A 19,812-nucleotide genomic window follows, 5' to 3' on the forward strand; every position below is an offset into this window, starting at 1 on the left:
GTATATTTTATTATGGATTACACATGAACAAAAGTGCTTGTAATAGATACTGTGAATTACTTTGGCCTAATTAAAACTAGCAGGCCTTCTTCCCAGAGTAGTAGATTTTTATATTCAAATTTCTTTAAGGAAAATATATTAATGAACTACTATTTCTACTGCAGGTTGCAAACAATCACATCACTTTACCATTCCACACATAGCCTATCAATGACTTGTGTGTGCTTGCTTTCCCTTGCAGATCTTCTCAAACCGGGGCTGTTGTTTTGAGACTGCCCCTCTCAGTTCATTCTCAATGTTCAGCTTTGATCTGTATTTTGTTTTGATGGCAGCAAGAAAAGCCTATCTCACACAAGTAGGATGTTGCAAAAGGCAGCATTATGCCCACAGCTCTCTGACCAATGAGATATTTTCGAGCAGTGTTTGTTTACAATTGAATAATAATAATAATAATAATAATAATAATAATAATACATTTTATTTATATAGCACACTTTAAAAACAACGTCATCTCAAGGTGCGTCACAAAGCTAAAAGAAGAAAATAAAATAACCTTCCCGCGCCGCCCCTGTAGTACCTCCGCGACCCACCAGGGGTCGTGCCCCACAGTTTGAAAACCACTGCGTTAATTGATCGGCAAATGGTTCAAATATTAAAAGAATCTTTTAAACTCATGTCTATATAGTAAAATATATTAGTTTTTTATCCTTGATCCCAAAATGTTTTTATGATCATCTTAGATTTTAAATGATTAACATCTGTTCTTACTATTTTTACTGTGCTGTATGTTTTAATTCTTGATTTCTTTCCCCAAAGCATTTTGAACCTATTGTTTTTACAAATTGCCATACAATTAACAATTGTTTTAGTTATTCAATAATTAAAAAAATGGTTGGAATTTGTTTTAGAATCCATGCAATAGCTGGTATGAATGCACAGATGAAATCCTTTCTGAAGCCTGAATGCTTCCGTCGTTGCGACCTGGCGGGACGTGAAGGCAGCGGTATTGTTTGAACTGGTTTACAATCTGAGGGCAAGAGGAGGAAGCCCTTTCTATCAGAGTCATTCACACGCCCACACACACAAACAAGATGTTTTCCACATCCCAGGGCTATTAGTAAATCTAATCCGACTCCTGGAAAGGGGAGGTGAATGTTGGCAGGAAGTGTGGACCGTAGACGGTGAGTTTGGATGAGCCCTGCCATGTAGTAGCTGGAGGAGGTGACATGTTGTCGTTTCTGCCTAGAAAATAATGTTGATGATAAAGAAATGCTGAAAACAATATAAAAAAAACAATACAAAGAGTCACTTGGATGCTTTACAATTACATAAACAAAAATTGGAAAATAATGTCCTATGCGATTGATATCTTATGATGCATCGGTGTGTAAGTTTGATTTTGCTATGTTTCACATTCTGATTAAACTAATTATTTCTGCACAGATGCAGTTAATGATTAGGCTACAGTTATATTTCTATAAGTGGACTTCAGTTTCAGTAATTTATGTAACGTATTATTCTTTTTAAAGTAACTGGCCCTGGACAATAACATGGATACTTAGGTGCTCTCACATTGATGGCCTTATTAGAGTATAAACTGGGCATCAGTGGCCTGGCATCACTGCTGCATGACTCCGCCTGACAGAGCTTTCAGACAAACTGCATCACAGCAGCAAAGACCAAAAGTGAAAGAGAGAGTAAAAGTGAAGGCAAAAACTGCAAAAGAATGTGAGCGAGAGAAAATGGCAGTATTCCCGAATCCGTGTCTCTGACCTTGCTGTATCCCAGTGCCCACATATCCGATCCCGAGCTCACTAGAGAAACACAGTTAATCCCCTCTTTCAATTGGCCCTAACTGAAAGAACGGAAACAGCAATCTTGGCTTGGGAACTATACAATGAGGAAGCCATGTTCGTAGGCCCATCTTGGCTGAAACACTATGAGAGGCGAATTGCAGCTTGACTACAGAAGCCAAGAGGGGAAGGAGAGAGGAAGACTCTGTGGCTCTAACGCTCTGAAAGATGGAAGACATATTGGCTCAGAGAGCAGAGGAAGGAAGAGAGAAGGGTAACACCAGCGTTGGGTGAATTCTGCCGTGCCACAGATTCACAAATCACTTTAGAAAACACAATGGTCAAAACCCTTAAATGGTATACACAGCTGCTAAAACAATCACACATATTTGTCTTCCCTTTGGTGGCGTCAGAAATGTCCTATTCAGGAAAACCTTTTCTAATGAATGACAATAGGAAACTGTTATATAAGGCTTTAGACTATAAGATATCAACAGACAGGGGTTTATCTCCTCTCAAGGGAAGCCTTCTGCAACTTTATTGCAAAGACAACCTATTGAAGTCTGAGTAAGCCCAATTAGTTAGATATTCTTCCTAAGTTACAGAAGTTTTAGTTGTCTTACAATGGAGATATAAGTATTGTTTTATGAGATCAAAAGCTGTTGAAAAGGTTTCAAACTCATAAAGAAACATCCTTTGAAACAAATAACCTACTTGACTTTTTTGTAAACATTTTTGGGTTGTTTAAATGCTGTACATACATTTAACCACCAGGGGTCAGTACAACATTTTCATGCACCTTTAAGTCAGTTACAGCGTTTGACCAGCAGGTGTCACCAAATGTTAAATTATAATCAAACAGTGTCCTTTATAACACAAGTATGACTCTGTCGAGATTGATCTAGCATATATGAATTGTTCTGGAAGAATAAAATGCTCCTAAATAAATGTTCTTCTTTTTTATGTTAAACATTCTGGTGATTTTAGTATGGACCTAACTACAGCAGGTAGTCTGGTAAATACACCTATTATTTGTCCATTACGCCACCAGGGGTCACCCTCTGACTACTAATGGGTGTTGGGTTATCATCTTAGTAGTGAGTGGCTTACTGGCTGTTCACATGAGTGCAAAACCACAGGATGTTGCATGTGCAGTTCAAAGATATGCATATTAAGACATATTGCTTATCAGAGTAAGTAGGAGAAATTACAGTCACCAAAAGAGAGAAAAATGTGACTTACAGAGCGCAGATGGGGCAGGAACCTCTCTATGTCATTCATGTCTATGCCGTCATCTTCCTCAAACTTGTTTTTATTCATCCTGGAAGAGAGAAAATAACTATCAGCGATTGACAGAAATGAATTGGCTTAGTGACAGAGGACAATCCTAAAGCCATATCTTAAATAATATGGAATGATCAATACAATGCTGAGTCAGAGCAGCATCAGCAGAACCAAGGTCTTACCCCTCTCTGTCGATGTGTGGCAGGTGCTTTGGCGTTCCTCTGAAGTGTTTCCTGTGGAAATGGCTGAAGTCCAGCTTCTCTGGCTGCACGTCCCAACCGGCACCGCTACAACCCAGAGACATATTGAAAGTTAGAGACATCCAGCGTCCATTTATACACACAAGTCCTATTACAAGCGACTGGTGGTGAGGTGTGGAGAAACAGCTGCATCTTATAAAAGGCTCTGTCAATCACTGACCAAATGGGGCTACCATGGACTTGTGTCAGCACTAGGGGAGTCTGGATACACTATTATTTTTTGGGTCTATTGTCTTACTCAAAAACGTAAATTATTTCAAACTTTAACTTTAAAACAACATATTATGTTTCGAAACGTCTAAGCCACAGAAAAACTGTTAAAGCAGTTTTTACTAATGTGAAGAAATGTCTCCTAAATGTTTTTATTCAATACTCAATCCATGCTCTGTCAGCATGGAGGGAGAGTTGCTCCTTCACCATGTGCTCAGATGTGCTGAGCAGCTGTTACCATGGCAACCAGAACTCCCACCAGTAAAGATGTATGTCTCACACATTTCCTTTTTTTTGTCCTGTAGTTACAGGTCAAGCTCTTGTTTGAAAGGATGTTCACTCGGGTGTAACGTCACGTGTAAGAAAATCATACAAGATTTCAAACATTAATTCACATTTTTCGAAGGCAGCAGTGGAGCCTTCAGTGGCAGAAACACTGAACCTAGATATAACTAGATTCAATTAAGTTCGTTTGGGCATGGTGGCAGAAATAACTTTTTGAATATTGATGACCCTTGTTGCATTTCATGTGAACATCTATTGTTCGATACTCATAATTAATGCTGTCTTTGGCTTACCAGGAGAAAACTAATAATTATTTACAAAAGAGCATACCTTAAACTTAAGAGAAAATAGGACAATCTCAATCAAGCTGTACATCAGACTAGCAAAGTCCATTCGAGAGGAAGTCAAAAACAGTGAGACTGTCACAGAGCAAAGTAGTCCGAAGCTCCAAGACTTGGGAGTGTGTTAATCAGGCGTGTGACCCTCCAGGAACTATGGCTGGAATTCAGAATCAGTAGACTGTTCAACATATGATGTTTGTGAATCAGACAGGCACCTACCCGCGTGAGTCCATTGTGTTGGCAGCCCATATGTCTGTCCCCAGGATGTCCAGGGAGCCTTCTCTGTTCCCGTTCTGTCCCAACAGCAAGGAAAATATTTCAGTACGACTACAAAACACTTCTTAACAAACCATCACATATCAAGCTCCCTTCGATTTTTTAAAACATCATAAACAGAAGCGCCACTTGATCTACTAAAGCCAGTGGAGACAAACATACATATATGTTGTGACAGTAAGAGACATATGAGAAAGCAGACAAAGACACACAAGCACGCAGGTGTATCTTTACCTTGGCAGGGCATGTGAATTGGTTGTTTCTGCCTCTGCTGCCGGAGCGGGAGCCAGATCCTGGTCTGGAACCTGAACTGGGCCTGGAACCTGTGCTGCCATTACTGCTGTGATCCCACTCATCCTGCAGGGGTGAAAGAGGAGGTGAACGCAGAGGACTGAGTATTCTGTGTCTGTCAAAACTCTTGTTCCATTGCCAAGTCTTGAACATGTTTACTTTCAGAAGCTGCGTGCAAACAAGCATAAAAGTCCTTATTTTCTCAGCACTGAATATATATTGACAAGAACTTGATGTATTGATATAAATACTGACATTTAAATTCCAATCCCTCTCTTTACCTTCTTCATATTTTAGAACACTCTAAACTCTTTGAACCTCTCACTCGCTCTGCTTCACCACTCACGTCCTGAGGTCTGTACTACGAATCCAGTTCAACATAACCTGGATATAAATTGGGGTTAGCTGGCTTACCTAATCCAAAACAAACGCGCTCTCGCTAAACTGTCCTACGACGCTGGTTATCAACTCTGTAACTCAAGTCCGGCTGAGTGCGCGTTCACATGAAAGGGGCGGGGCTAGCAACATTTGACCAATCACAAACATGGAGAAGCGTACTGACAGCGTAGCGTCATACTTCCTGTATGAAAAGTAAACTATAACATTAGACATATGAAGAAGTTAAACTTTAAACATCCATGACTTAAACACTTTATCCAGGATAAAAGCAACATAGTTGCACCTGCAAGGTGAATACAGCTGGTACAAGAAAAAGTGTTTATGATATCACTGCCCCGTCTAAGACACGAGTGGATCTGACTTTAATTACATTTGACTCGAGTGTTTCGTCAACTTAATGTGTTGCTTAAAATAATACTTCTGCATACAGTTTGTGACACTGTGAGTGTTGCACGGCCAGATACGGCTCAGCTGACTCAGATAAGGAGATATATGATACATTATGATGTGATATGATATGAATGATAATGGGACACATCGACTTCTGCACTCACATTGCCGCGGACTGTATGTAATGTACTTTGATCCGGTTACTTATGTTGTAGATGATATTTAATTAAGCTTTCTTAACGCTAATGTTATAATAGTCAGATTTCTCTGAAGATGGGAGGTGATATTCTATTCATGTTCACGTTCACACAGTCAGTTGATTTTTGCCGGCCGTCTTTCCTGCATCGGCAGTTTTTCTGTATTTCCTTTATCCTGTAATACGACTTGATAGCTTTAAACTCCGCACACTGAGCTCTGATTGATCAGCAGGCGGTGCTTTCACTGAGTTGATCTCTTATCCTGGAACCTAACCTGCTCCAAGTTACCATGGAGATCTAGCCCTCTAAAAAATGAACCAGCGTCGTAGGACCGGAAACCCAGAGTTTTCCCTGAAGTTAGCCCGCTAAGCGAAAATCCGGCTTCGTAGTACAGGCCTCTGGTGAATCATACCTCTAAATCTCTGATGAGCAATAATACTCTGAATCCCAGAGACTGTACTGTCTGAGCAGAGCAGCACACACACGCTCAGATATTAAGAGGACTAACTGACTGATAATTCATTTAAGATGATTAAATTACTGGCTCAGGCCGCACAGTATCTCATGTTAGTTAAGAGCGTACTTTCTACACCAACCACAGGCTAGCAGAGTGTGCAGATCTGTGGATTTGTTGTGCAGTCACTTCTAGCCAAACATTTGAGCTGACGGATTGGAAAAGACTAACCAGCACATACAGAGCGGAGAGCTGAGCAAACCTACGCTTTAATCAATGAGATGCTCCAGTGACCAGAGGGAGGATGACGACAACATGGAGGTAGCAGTAGAATCAGGGTAAAACATACAGGTACTACTCTCACAGTTACTGCAGACTAGCAACATAGATTCATGGGTCACAAAGTGAATCGGACATGTGCTACATTAAAGGTCCCCCATTATACTGTTTTTCATCAATATATTTTAGGTCTCAGATATATACAAAACATGTCTCTGAAGTGTTTGGCTCCAAATACAGATCATGCATTGTAGCATCCCATAATCCCCTCTGTTTAAGCCCTGTTTCAAAAGTGCTGATTCTGTGTCTGTAGCTTTAGATTAAAATAAGGAGCCACTCCCCACACCTCTCGGAGATATTTGGTTAAAAAGAACACAATGGTGCTCTAGGACAGGAATCCTGAAGTCAAATGTAATACCTTTCAAGACGTTTTTTCCTTATATTTTAAGACCTCATCGCCACTTTGAGTTTTAACCGGTTACATTGGCGACACACTTTACCTCACATTTACTATATACAGTATTGATTGTCCTTCCTCCTTATCTTCCAACCATTTGGACTCAAACTTGCATTTCCCCATAACGATGTTGCTTAACAACCGGCGTAAACGGACCTTCGCGCGCCATCAAGCAGTCAGCGTGCGATGTCCTGGTCAGATGACGTCAAATCCAACGGGATGCCATAAATAAACTACACAGAATCACACTGCACACCTACGCAATGATTACATTCAGGCAGACTGTAGAATACAACCTCTTTGGACCATTTATATACTTATTGAAAACATGCTACAACATTTAATACCTTGGGAAAATGCCGTATAATACTTTTTAATAGCCTTAATTTTCGCTAAATTGATTGATCAACTTTTAATACTTTTTAAGACCCCCCGGACCCCCTGTAGCAGGAGATTCAGGTGATAAGGTGTGGGGGGGGGGGGTCACCTTGGTTGGTTATGGGCTACTGGTTACACAAGCCAAAACATCGTTATGACATCATAAAGTGACCAACATCTGGGGCCTCATTTATAAAGGGATATACGCTCAAAAAATGGCGTACGCCAGTTTCTAGGCAATGTTTGCGATTTATAAAATACTAACTTGACGGGAAAATGTGCGGTCCTCCACGCAAACTCTAACCCATGCGTACGCACTAAGCACAAAAACGGGAGAGACGAGAAACTGTGACACCGTTGGCAGAAGGAAGAATGGAAAGAAATGTGTGGAAATAATACCATAAATAAAATTCATTTTCAAACATTAATTAAAGCCAATCGTAAAATGATTAAACAAACGCCTGTTTGCGACTCCTCAGTGCACTCAAAAACATAACTTGGATAAATAAATAAATACGGATATGTTATTTAAAACCACCTCGAATATGTTGTGTTAATGTTATGAAATGTTTTCTCATAAATTATGCGGTAAGCAGGAGGACAGAATTACGTCTAAACTGACGCCGTTTTGCATTTCTATAGGTTGTAGATACGAGCATGGTTTTATATACTATCATGTTTAATCGTGTTTTATGCCGTTTGCCAAGACTTGATAAGTCGCTCGTAAAACACAGGAGGTATGGAAACTAAGAACACCATATGTGGTAAATTGTACAGCTAATATAACACAACACATTAGTTGTATTTCCTTTAACTGGTGGATATAGAGTTGCTGCGGGGGGGGGGGGGGGGGGGGGGGGGGGTCGCAAACCACCAATACAAAAAATATAATTCAGATCCAGTCGTCATGACTCCACTCCGGAGGGATTCCCCGATCATTTCTTAGTTTCTCATCAAGGGGGGGGGGGTCTCCTGTCCCCGGTACAAACACACTGCCTGAGGAAGGTTAGGCTATGTGTATTCTTTTTGTCATTAACCTTTTTTGGACCACTTATTTATTTATTTTGGTGACGATCCGACCTCCATGCTGCTACTCTGGTTCAAACTGCATCCACCAAACAATGTGATTTATATCGACCTCCCCAAAAGAACCAACATCTGACATGGTGTGAAATGTCTTTTTTAGCTGTTCTGTAATTTCCTGCTATCTTCTCCATGCAGTCAGTCAAAATGAATGAATGGGCGTTTCTTTGACTATTTATAGGCAAATATTGGCGTTACGTGAAGTACGCAAAAGCTGCACCGCATTTCGAGTCGATTGTGATTTATAAAGGGAAACTGGCGTAGGAAGTTCCGTACGCACTTTCCTCGCTGGTACGCAATGTTTTGTGAATCGGAAAATATCGGAACATTTCTGTACCTATTTTTTGGATTTCTACTACGTTTGCAACCTTCCCACGTGAATCCTACGCACGGTGTTATAAATGAGGCCCCTGATCAGCTCATTTTCAGACAGGTTTTTATATAAATGGATCAGGACAAAAAGTAAGTGAATCTTTTTTGCTGAACTTTCAGAATCTCTTTACACAGAGGGGACACATGTGTATGTATAAAAGACATGACAAAGTGGATTTTGCATAATAGGACCCCTTTAAATAAGTCGTTTGACTGTGTTGTGACTAAAACACAGGTCAGAGCTTTGTGTTATAATTTCATAAAATCTTTATTCCCTCCCCATTGTTTTAACTTTATTTACACTATACAAGTTAGAGTCTTGGGACTTCCGGTCTGAGCGGAGCCATGTGAGGTCGCATTTCTCGAGCTCCTCGGCAGAATCAGAATATTTATATTAGACAACTACCCTCTACACTATATTCAAGCAACTTTAATCTAAGCTGTTCTTTCTTGCCTCCGCCCAACAGTTTCATTTGAAATATGTCGTCTTCCTCTCGCAAAAAGGCGTCTGCTGCGCCAGATCCGAAAGCTAATAGTGCTAGCTCGGCTAAAGGTGCTGGGGCAGGGCCCCTAGCAGCTAGCGCAGCACGAGGTGATGAGACCGCCATTCTACGGACCATTCAATCTCTCAGAGAGGACCTGCTGAAGAAAATGGATGACAACGCCGAGATGCAGTCTAAAGAACTACGACGTGAAATAAGCCAACTGAGGGACGAGCTGAGATCCGCCATTGACCACGTCAGCAGCCGCACCAAGTCTTTGGAGGACCGGGTCGAGAGCCTGGATACTGCCGCTCATGATCACTCGGACCTCATTACCACTCTCGAACGAGTGCAGCAGCTAAAAAAGGACATGAAAATCTTCTCTGACAGGAGTGAGGACCTGGAGGCGTGGTCTAGGAGGTGCAACCTCCGCATCACCGGGATACAAGAAAAACGGGAGGCAGGGAAGAACCCAACTGACTCTGTAGCTAAACTACTCCAGGAAACGCTGGGCTTAGAAAAAGAGCCACTACTAGACATATGCCATCGCACCCTACGGGAACGGCCCCAGGAGGACCAGCCACCCCGCGCCTTTATGGTGAGATTCCACTATTACCGGGAGAAGGAAGCGACCCTCCGCAAGGCAGCCACGGCCACAGATCCGACAACGTCACACGGAGACAGGATCAGAGTATTCCCCGACTATACCCAAGCAGTCGCGAAGCAGAGAGCCGCCTTCAGGGATGTGAAAGGCATGCTAAGAGGCTGTGATGGTGTCAAGTACGGACTGTGGTATCCCTCGGTTTTGCGGATCACAACGGCCGATGGAAAGCGACACAGTTTCACAGACCTGGGGGAGGCGAAGGACTTTGTTTTGAGGAACGTGGCTAAACAGAGCGGCTAAGATGCTAGGTAAGCTGACTGACGGACAAATGCAGCGCCGGATAGCGGCGTTGAATTTTCCACATGTACGTATATGGGGCTGTGGGCTAGGGCTTGCTACGAACGTTTGTGGTTTTTCTTATTATTGTGTAATTTAAGCCAGCTCGCGCTGCTCATACTAGCCCACATTTTATAACACAGTCAGTTGGCTTACAGCCCGCTAGTTCAAGCAACTGCTCTCCTATACTCCTGGGGAGGTTCACGTTTTTCTGGTTCAACAATCAATACTGGATGTTTGCATATGTTGTCATAACTGGTTAATAAGTATGTTACTTTTACTGAGACCATGTTATGAATGTTCAACTTAGAGGTTTGTCTATATCTATTAGCACAAGGTTTATCTAAAGCTATTGATGGTTCTGGCGGGGCTTGATCTCGCCAGGTAAGCTGTCACGTTGAGGTGCGAGTGTTATCGGGGGCGGGTAGTAGTCCCTCAGTTGGGGAGGGACCAGCTCTTTATTGTGAATGTTGTTTCAATCACTTCAATTACATATGGACCTTCTATTTTAGGTTCTCAATGGTGTTTATGTTCTTATTGCTGTGTGTTTTATTTCAGTTTTTTTAAGTTAACCCATCCCCCCTTTCCCTCCCTCACCCTTCTGACAGGGGGCTAGATTACTGTCTAAGGTCCCACAATGACCCAGGCAAACAGGGCACCAAGTGTGGGTAAGGCGGCAACTACTTTGGTTAGCTGGAATGTTAGAGGTCTCAATCATCCAGTAAAGCGCAGCAAAGTGTTTTCCCACCTCCAGAAGCTAAAGGCAGACATAGTTTATCTCCAGGAAACTCATTTACGTACTTCTGATCACTCTAGACTCAAGCGGGGTGGTTTCTCTCACATTTTCCACTCCAAATTCAACACCAAATATAGGGGTGCAGCGATCCTGATACGTAGGCATGTGCAGTTTGTGGAATCTAAAGTAATTGCAGTTACAAATGGCCGCTATATCATAGTGCAAGGTCAATTGTACAACACACCTGTTGTGCTTGCATGTCTCTATGCTCCCAACTCAGATGATGCCGATTTCTTTAGCAATTTCTTCTCCCTGCTCCCGGATTTGAACTCCCATCTCCTAATTTTGGGGGCAGACTTTAACTGTGCCCTCAATCACACTCTGGATTGCTCCACTGTCTCCTAGACCACTGTCAAACTCAGCTCGAGTGGTGAACTCCTTTGTTGAAGAATACGGGATGGTGGACCCATGGCGATTTAGGAACCCAACATCTAAACCAGTGACCACCAACTGGCGGCCCGCGGGCCACATCCGGCCCGCCAGACATTCTCATCCGGCCCGCACGACGGGGGTGACTGTGGCGTTGGCGGAGTGGTTACTGCATTCGCCCGCCCCCCACCCATTTCTTTGTTTACAACGTCTCGTGAGTAAGGTGCAGTACCGGAGTCCAACAGAGAGGCTGGAGCTGCGGGACAGTAGCCTAGAAGCAGGGTTGGGTTGTAACGGAATACATGTAACAGCGTTACGTAATCAGAATACAAAAATCAAGTAGGCTAACTGTATTCAGCTGGCGTTACATTTGAAAAACGAGTAATCTGATTACAGTTACTTTCGTAAACCTGAAGTGAATACATTTTGGAATACTTATTGGAATTATTGGTGGAAAAGTTTCCTCACAAAATGTAATATTCATTACCGGCAGAACTGTGTGCACACTGCACAGCGCTGCAGCATGTCTGTGAGCGAGAGAGAGATGCAGCGTGTCTGTGAGGCCCCGCCCCCGCACGCAGATGAGAGAGAGAGATCTCTTTTAAAATATATTGAAAGTTAGAAACGGAGATGGTTAGATAAAATGTGCAAGATAACGTTTATGTAGCATTTCTTTATTGTCGAAATGATGACATTTCATAACGGGATCAAATCAAAGTGAATTGCCTGCTGCTGCTGCATGCATGGGGCAAGTGACTGGAAACAGTTTTAAAAGTTATTACATCGTTTCAGATAATAAATAATAATGATAATTCATTCTATTTAAGGGCGCCTTTCAAAGCACCCAAGGACACCTTACAATTCATAACATATTCCAAGGAAAGGTTTTAAGACAGTACAAAGAATGCAGTCCGGGTGATGTTTTTTATGTGGGTGCAGATGAGAGAGCTGTCTAGAATGACACCAAGATGTTGTGTTTGAGTTCTTGATAAGCCATGAAAACAGTAAAATAAGTGTCTCCTCTTCACCAAAACATACCCATCTGTTATGGAAAAAGAAAGTATTCCAAAAGTAATCTGAATACTATTTATAAAATTCTGGGCAAATCGCTGGCCCGCGATAGTGTCTATTGGTTACATTTCGGCCCTTGGACAAATGTAGTTGGTGATCCCTGATCTAAACCATTTTCATTTTTTTCTGCAGCTCAGCAGTCATTCTCCAGAATAGATTACTTCAATTTAGACAAAAAGTTACTCTCTGTGCTTGAGTCCAGTGACTATGAGAGCATTGTTATTTTTGACCACAACCATGAAACTTTGTTTTCCAAACCATGTACCACCACAAAGGATCTGGCGTCTAAACCCACGCTTATTATTAGATGAAGATTTTATTAAGTATACTTCCACGCACATCGATACCTTTCTTGAAATAAACCGTCAACCAGAGATGAGTAAAGGCACTGTATGGGAGGCCATGAAGGCTTATCTTCGTGGGCAAATAATATCATATTCAATCAGTATTAGCAGAAAAAAGACAAAGCGAATGACAGAACTTGTTAATCAGATCAGAGACATTGATAGAATACACTCACCAAAGCCCTCTGCTGAACTGTATAAGGAACGCATTACAGTGCAGGTGGAATATGACTCTCTGGCATCCACCTACGTAGAGGACCTTCATCTGAGATCTAGGCAGACCCATTATGAACATGGGGAGCGGGCCAGTAAACTACTCTCCCATCAACTAAGGCAGTCGGCTGCAGACAGTTTAATTGCGGAAATTGGAACGGTAAATGGGGACACCATTTCAGATCAAAGGGGCATTAATGATCAATTTAAGAGTTTCTATGAAGATCTTTATTCATCAGAAGTCTCGGATGACTCTATGACAACTAACTTTCTAAAGGACCTTAAGCTTCCAACACTAAATCCTGACGGTGTCTCGGCTTTAGAGGGGGACATTTCTAATGAGGAGATAAATCGCGCTATTAAAAGTATGAAAAGTGGAAAAGCCCCCGGACCGGACGGCTTCCCTATTGAATTCTATAAAACATTTGCAAGCAAACTGACGCCTGTGCTGCGCGATGTATATGCAGAGGCACTCCAGCAGGGTTCACTGCCCCCCACATTAGCTCACGCGGTGATAACAGTCATCCTTAAAAAGGGCAAAGATCCAGCGAAATGCGACTCCTGTAAGTCTAGTCTGTTGTGATAACAAAATTCTCTCCAAAGCTTTAGCTCTGCGCCTTGAGACTGTTCTGCATAGAATCATCCACCCGGACCAAACAGGGTTTGTAAAAGGCCGACAGTCTTTTGTGAATCTTCGGCGCCTATATAATATAATTTACTCAAATCCAGGACTCTCTCCAGAGGCCCTCATCTCTCTAGACGCACACAAAGCCTTTGATCGCATTGAATTGTACTACCTATTTGCAACTCTTGCTAAATTTGGCTTTATCTCCTGGATAAAGGTCCTCTACTCTGCACCTCAGGCAGCAGTTCGCACTAATAATATAATGTCGAAATACTTCCGGCTTCAACGGGGCACAAAGCAGGGATGCCCCCTGTCCCCCCTCTTGTTTGATATAGCCATAGAACCGTTAGCAGCTGCTCTCAGGAATCGGTCAAATTTTACAGGCATTCAGCGGGGAGGCTATACGCATAAGCTGTCTTTGTATGCAGACGATGTTTTACTGTACTGCTCCGTTCCGCTTAGGTCCATTCCGGCTGCACTCGATGTAATCACCTCTTTCGGCAAGGCTTCTGGGTATAAGATCAACATGACCAAGAGTATACTCTTCCCCATCAATGAGACTGCGGCCAAGCTTTCATTTAGCGAACTCCCCTTTAAAGTGGCCATTGACTCTTTCACCTACCTGGGAGTGTGTGTGACACAGGACTTTAAAACCCTGTTTAAAAAGAACCTGCAACCAGCTCTGGACAAGGTTAATGAGGACCTGAAGCGCTGGGCGTCGCTCCCTATTTCGTTGGCGGGGAGGGTGAACACCATTAAAATGGTTATTAGGCCACGTATGCTGTATTATTTTCAGTCTATTCTTGTTTTTCTCCCTAAAAAGTTTTTTAAAGACCTGGACAAATATATTTCCACTTTTATCTGGAATAAGAAAATTCCCCGTCTACGTAAGGCATTTCTTGAGAAGAGAAAGTCAGAGGGGGGTCTTGCATTACCACATTTTTTACACTACTACTGGGCTGCCAATATCCATAAAATGGCATTCTGGATGAGTCATTTCCGGGAAGGGGGCGGTCCTATTTGTTCTAGCATGGAACAACACTCGTGTGAACCACTGGCCCCTGCCTCCCTGATGTGTGCTCCTTTACCACTTAGTAGAAAATATCACTCGAACAACCCTGTGGTCAATAGCTCTCTTAAGATATGGTCACAGTTCAGGAGGCATTTTGGATATAGACAAACTATCTCCTCCATCCCCATAGTTCGCAATCCGGCTTTCAAACCAGCCCTGATAGACTCCGCTTTCCACCTGTGGTCCCAGAAGGAACTTAAGTGTGTTGCTGATCTGTTCTACGAAGGGGTATTCACATCCTTTGAATATTTAGTCAAAGAATATGACATCCCAAGGAATCATTATTTTAGATATTTACAAATTCGTGAAAGGTGAAATAAATCCTTCAATCAAGAATACAAAAATGTTTTGTGTGCTGTCAGACTTTAAATATATTTATACATCTTCAAAAAGTAAAGGGGATGCATGATGCAACAGTTATGAACTCATGAATATGCTGCAGCATGTGTTATTGCTTCATTATTGATCTGATCCAAAATAAAGACCAACCATATATTTTTTGAGATGGACATTGATAGGTCCTTCTTCCCATTCACTACACTCCTTGAGATGGACAGCAGGGTACAGCTGATCCAAGAATGTTTGCCGGTACAGCCCTTTAGTGGGATCATGACTATTCTTTGCAAAGCTAAACTGTGACTGATTATTGAATGCATAATTAATGGTCACCTCCAATGCTGTGAAATAAGCAGAACCCAGCAGAAACACTTACTGGCTTGGTTGAGCCTCTTCCCCGTGAAGACGTCCAGCTGCCATCTTTCTTGTTGTTACAGTCATCTGTCCACTGGAGGAGAGAAATGGGTGGGAGAAGGTGCCTTATTAAATAAAGTGGGTTTATTTTTGTGTAGAAAATAATGTAAATGCCATTAGGGGCAGCTGTTTTGATGCAGGCTGTACCCCACAATAATATATTTGAATGACAGAAACCAGAGAAACCACCAGAGTCTGTACTAAGAAAAAAAATGTTTCTGCATGTCATCCAGTGAAATAATAAGACTGACCTGTGGCACCTTGCCACCATTGTCCAGGTCCAAGTCCCCATCCGCCTTGTCTCCCAGAAGCCCCTGCACCTGGTACTCCAGCACATAGCTGTCGATGAAGCGCTCCAGCTCCTCTATCTCCTGCGAGCGTGTGCTCCCAGCCTCCGACGATGCTGACGCCACTGAAGAGTTCTCCATGACAACCAGCGCTGTGACGGATGCTAGGGGAGCAGGGGGAGGGAAGGAGGAAAGTGACCTGTGGAGGGAGGAATAAAATACAGTTACATGACTAAGAGTTTACAAGGTAGTGCATTAATCTCCTGTGAGGCTGGCCTGTGTTTATAACAAGAACATTAAAAGATATGAATGAACAGAGATAAGGCGAGTTCAAGTCCCAGGTGAGTGGGATAGATGTGCACATTCAACAGTCTGATGGCATTTTATGACACACAAGTATCACCCCTTCCTTTTTAACCCATTTGTACTACAATGTATTTGTTATTTCTTCATAAGCACCAACCGGAGTAGGCTTGCCCTCATACTCGCATGAATGAGCTTGTCACCGCTCAATCTAAAAGCCATAGAGCAAGGAAGATACATTGCAGACACTGCTTATGGCAAGAACAGCCAAACATTCACGGGCAGCCATATTCAGAGTCAAACCGGTCCAACAAAAATGTGCCTGTCCATCTTTGTTATGATGGTGTCTGACAAAGCTCAGTATAGACCAGGGGTGGGGAACCTTTTTCCTCTCAAGGGCCATTTCAATTTTTACAACATCGTCCGGGGCAGTGTTTCCGCCAGACCAGGGCTGAGAGGTCGTCCACCCCGAGAGCGAGTTTAGATACTGTATTTTTACGTTAGTGAGCCGGATCATTTGGCTCGGCTCTATTGGCTCCCAAACGGCTCTTCATGTTACCACAGTTTACCATGGAGCCTCTGCTCCACTAAAACCCCCCCCGCTCATCGCGTCCAAATCGCGCACGTTCCGTGTTGTCCTGTAGCAGGCACCTTCGATGTCGGGGAAACGATCTTCAATACTCCGAAAAGAATCCCACCAGACTCCTTTGCCCCTCCAACAGAGGGATGTCCTTGTCCTTTTTCCTTTTCGTAATTTCAAGCGATAAAAACTCTCGATCTTCTTCTCACAAATTATTAATATTTTTGGACGCCCTCGGCTCGCGTTCAGGGCGTCCCGAGCTGAATAAGGGCGTCAAATGACGACAAGACGCCCCCCTGGCGGAAACGCTGCTCCGAGGGCCGTACAAATGATTGACCTCTGCTTAAAAATACTAAAATCACAGCCCATTCATTTGGCCTTTCTTTCATGTGTGCAAAGAAAAAGCAACCTCTTGATCCAGATATCTTACCATGACTCGCGTATGCATGCACGTGCACGGTGTGGCGTGACCACCAAAACAGAAAGATATGGACACAAGATGTGTGCAAATATATTTAGTTTCCTATCCATGTGAACATGATTTAAGTGAGGGGGGGGGGGGGACCTAACCTCATCTAGAGGGGTCCGGGGGCATGCTCCCACGAGAAGATTATTTTTTTTTAAATGTTGAAGTTAAAAACATCAATCTGGTGCACTTTGAGAGCAACACTAGGAGATCTATGGATACATCTCTCAACACCCATATGAAACAGAAATGTAAGCAGATTTTATTTTTCTTTATGGATATTTTACAAATCACTCCCTTTTCAAACTGTATTCTTGTTTATTAATAACTTTGATTTTACTGTCATATAGTATTTTATACCCCTTTACTTTATTCGCATGTTTTTTTATAACTATAATGATAATATAAAGATGTGCCTTTACCTCACTGGTTGTAGAAAAAGCTTCTTATATTCGTTAGCATAGCTAGCTAACCAGATGCTAATAACAACAAAGTTATTGACTGTATGATCAGTATGACAGATCGCCACTGGGCTTTCAACTAAGACACAGCCACGCAAAAACTGCGGCATGTGTACGGCTCCTTATGGGTATGCCCAGAGCCATATGGCTCTGGGTATGCCTACGGCATTTCTGAAGTGCCGGAGCGTCGTTCTGGTGCTCTCGGTCAGCACTGCACCCCTGTCAGGCGAGACATATACCACGTGGTGACACGTTAGGCTCGTGTTGTGTTCAAGGACCCTGACCGTGGCTAGGAAAAACAGGTACTCTCTTGTTTAATTATTTTGCGGTCTAGATTTCTTTAATTATTTGCGTGTGTTTATAAATTACCTCGAGGGCCGTGCCAAATGGTCTCGCGGTATAGACAGACATGCCCAGAATAAGCTCTCCCCCATTTGCTACAGTGACCTCAGCAGTGCTCAGAAAAAAGACAAAGGGTGACGCTACATAAGCTATCTACTCATGCTGCCAACATAACAGTGTTGGGAAAGTTCACTTTCTACATGAACTAGTTCAGTTCACAGTTCACACATTTTAAAATGAACTAGTTCAGTTCATAGTTCATAATTCAAAATGTTGAACTAAAGTTCATGGTTTCAAAAATGAACTAATTTATAGTTCATAGTTATTTTTTCAATAACGTTGCTGCGAGCTATTATTTGTCTCCTGTACGATGTTAATGGGCCATTTCAATTTTTACAATATCCTCAGAGGGCCGTACAAGTTATTGACCTCTGCTTAAAAAAACTAAAATCACAGCTCATTCATTTCATTCTGTGCAAAGAAAAAGCAACCTCTTAATCCAGATATCTCACCATGACTCGCGTATGCATGCACGTGCAGGGTGTGGCGTGACCACCAAAACAGAAAGATAATTTATGGACACAAGATGTGTGCAAATGTATTTAGTTTCCTATCCATGTGAACATGATTTAAGTGGGGGGGACCTAACCTCCTCTAGAGGGGTCCGGGGGGCATGCTCCCCTGGGAAGATTTGTTGCACTTTGAGAGCAACATTAGGAGATATATGGACACATCTCTCAACACCCAAACACAACTGTAAGCAGATTTTCTTTTAATGTATGGATATTTGACAAATCACTACCCTTTCAAACTGTATTCTTCTTTATTAATAATTGTCATATAGTATTTTATACCTGTTTACTTTATTCTCTTATTTTTTTATAACTATAATGATCATATAAAGATGTGCCTTTACCTCACTGTTTGTAGAAAAAGCTTCTTATATTCGTTAGCATAGCTAGCTAACCAGATGCTAATGATAACAACACAGTTATTGACTGTCTGATCAGTATGACAGATGAGCAGATCGCCACTGGGCTTTCAACTAAAGACACAGACACGCAGAAACTGCGGCATGTGTATGGATTTATCGGTACTGCAATTTCTGAAGTGCTTGAGTGGCGTTCTGGTGCTCTCCGTCAGAACTGCACCCCTGTCAGTCGAGACATATACCACGTGATGACACGTTAGGCTCGTGTTGTGTTCAAGGACCCTGACCTTGGCCAGGAAAAACAGGCACTCGCTCGTTTAATTTTTTTGCGGTCTAGATTTTTTAAATTTTTTGCGTGTGTTTATAAATTACCTCCAAATTGTCTCGCGGGCCGTATACGGCCGGAGGTTCCCCACCCCTGCCGTAGAGTCTCACTCTGAGCGAGTGCTGCTGCAGCTGCTCTCGGCTTCGTCCATACTAATTCATTCATTCATTCAATGCTCGCCGGTTCCGCGGTTCCACATTGTTTGTTGTGAGGAGTCTGATATATTTAGTATATTTATATTTTAGTGCGACAGCCAGGGGTGACAGGCGCGTACGCGTCACAGGCAGCTTGCTGTTGCCAGATTGGGTGGTTTTCCGCATTATTTTGAAGCCTGTTTACGGTGTGTTTTAACTGGGTTTTCGGCTGAAAGGCATATGAAATCTGGCACACTTTTGAACGCCGTTATAATACAGTGCTGAGAATGAACGCACTTTTGAACGCCGTTATACATCGCTGAGAATGAACGCGTTCTCAATTACGTTCATCTAGCGGAAATACAGTACGTTCAGTTCACGTTCGCCCAAAATATGAACGCGTTCATGAACGATCGTTCATTGAACGCGTTCAGGTACATCACTGCAACATAATGATGACATAAAGCAGTTGAGTGCCTTACCAACAGTGATGTACCTGAACGCGTTCAATGAACGATCGTTCATGAACGCGTTCATATTTTGGGCGAACGTGAACTGAACGTACTGTATTT

General features: G+C 42.5%; 1 protein-coding gene across 2 annotated transcripts in view; it reads right to left on the reverse strand.

The window, feature by feature from the left end:
• The window catches only part of ctif (CBP80/20-dependent translation initiation factor), a 60,517-nt gene that overhangs the window by 24,894 nt on the left and 15,811 nt on the right, over positions 1–19,812 (reverse strand). For both annotated transcript variants that reach the window (XM_034095945.2, XM_034095944.2), the window contains exons 2-7: positions 15,663–15,897; positions 15,374–15,445; positions 4,684–4,806; positions 4,393–4,466; positions 3,260–3,364; positions 3,036–3,114 (exon numbers count right to left, since the gene is read on the reverse strand). In XM_034095945.2, the coding sequence (XP_033951836.1) occupies positions 3,036–3,114; positions 3,260–3,364; positions 4,393–4,466; positions 4,684–4,806; positions 15,374–15,445; positions 15,663–15,839 (630 nt within the window). In that variant the 5' untranslated portion in view covers positions 15,840–15,897. The remainder of the gene's footprint in view (positions 1–3,035; positions 3,115–3,259; positions 3,365–4,392; positions 4,467–4,683; positions 4,807–15,373; positions 15,446–15,662; positions 15,898–19,812) is intronic.

This window comes from Pseudochaenichthys georgianus, chromosome 12 (assembly GCF_902827115.2).
Source record: "Pseudochaenichthys georgianus chromosome 12, fPseGeo1.2, whole genome shotgun sequence".
Taxonomy (NCBI): Eukaryota; Metazoa; Chordata; class Actinopteri; order Perciformes; family Channichthyidae; genus Pseudochaenichthys; species Pseudochaenichthys georgianus.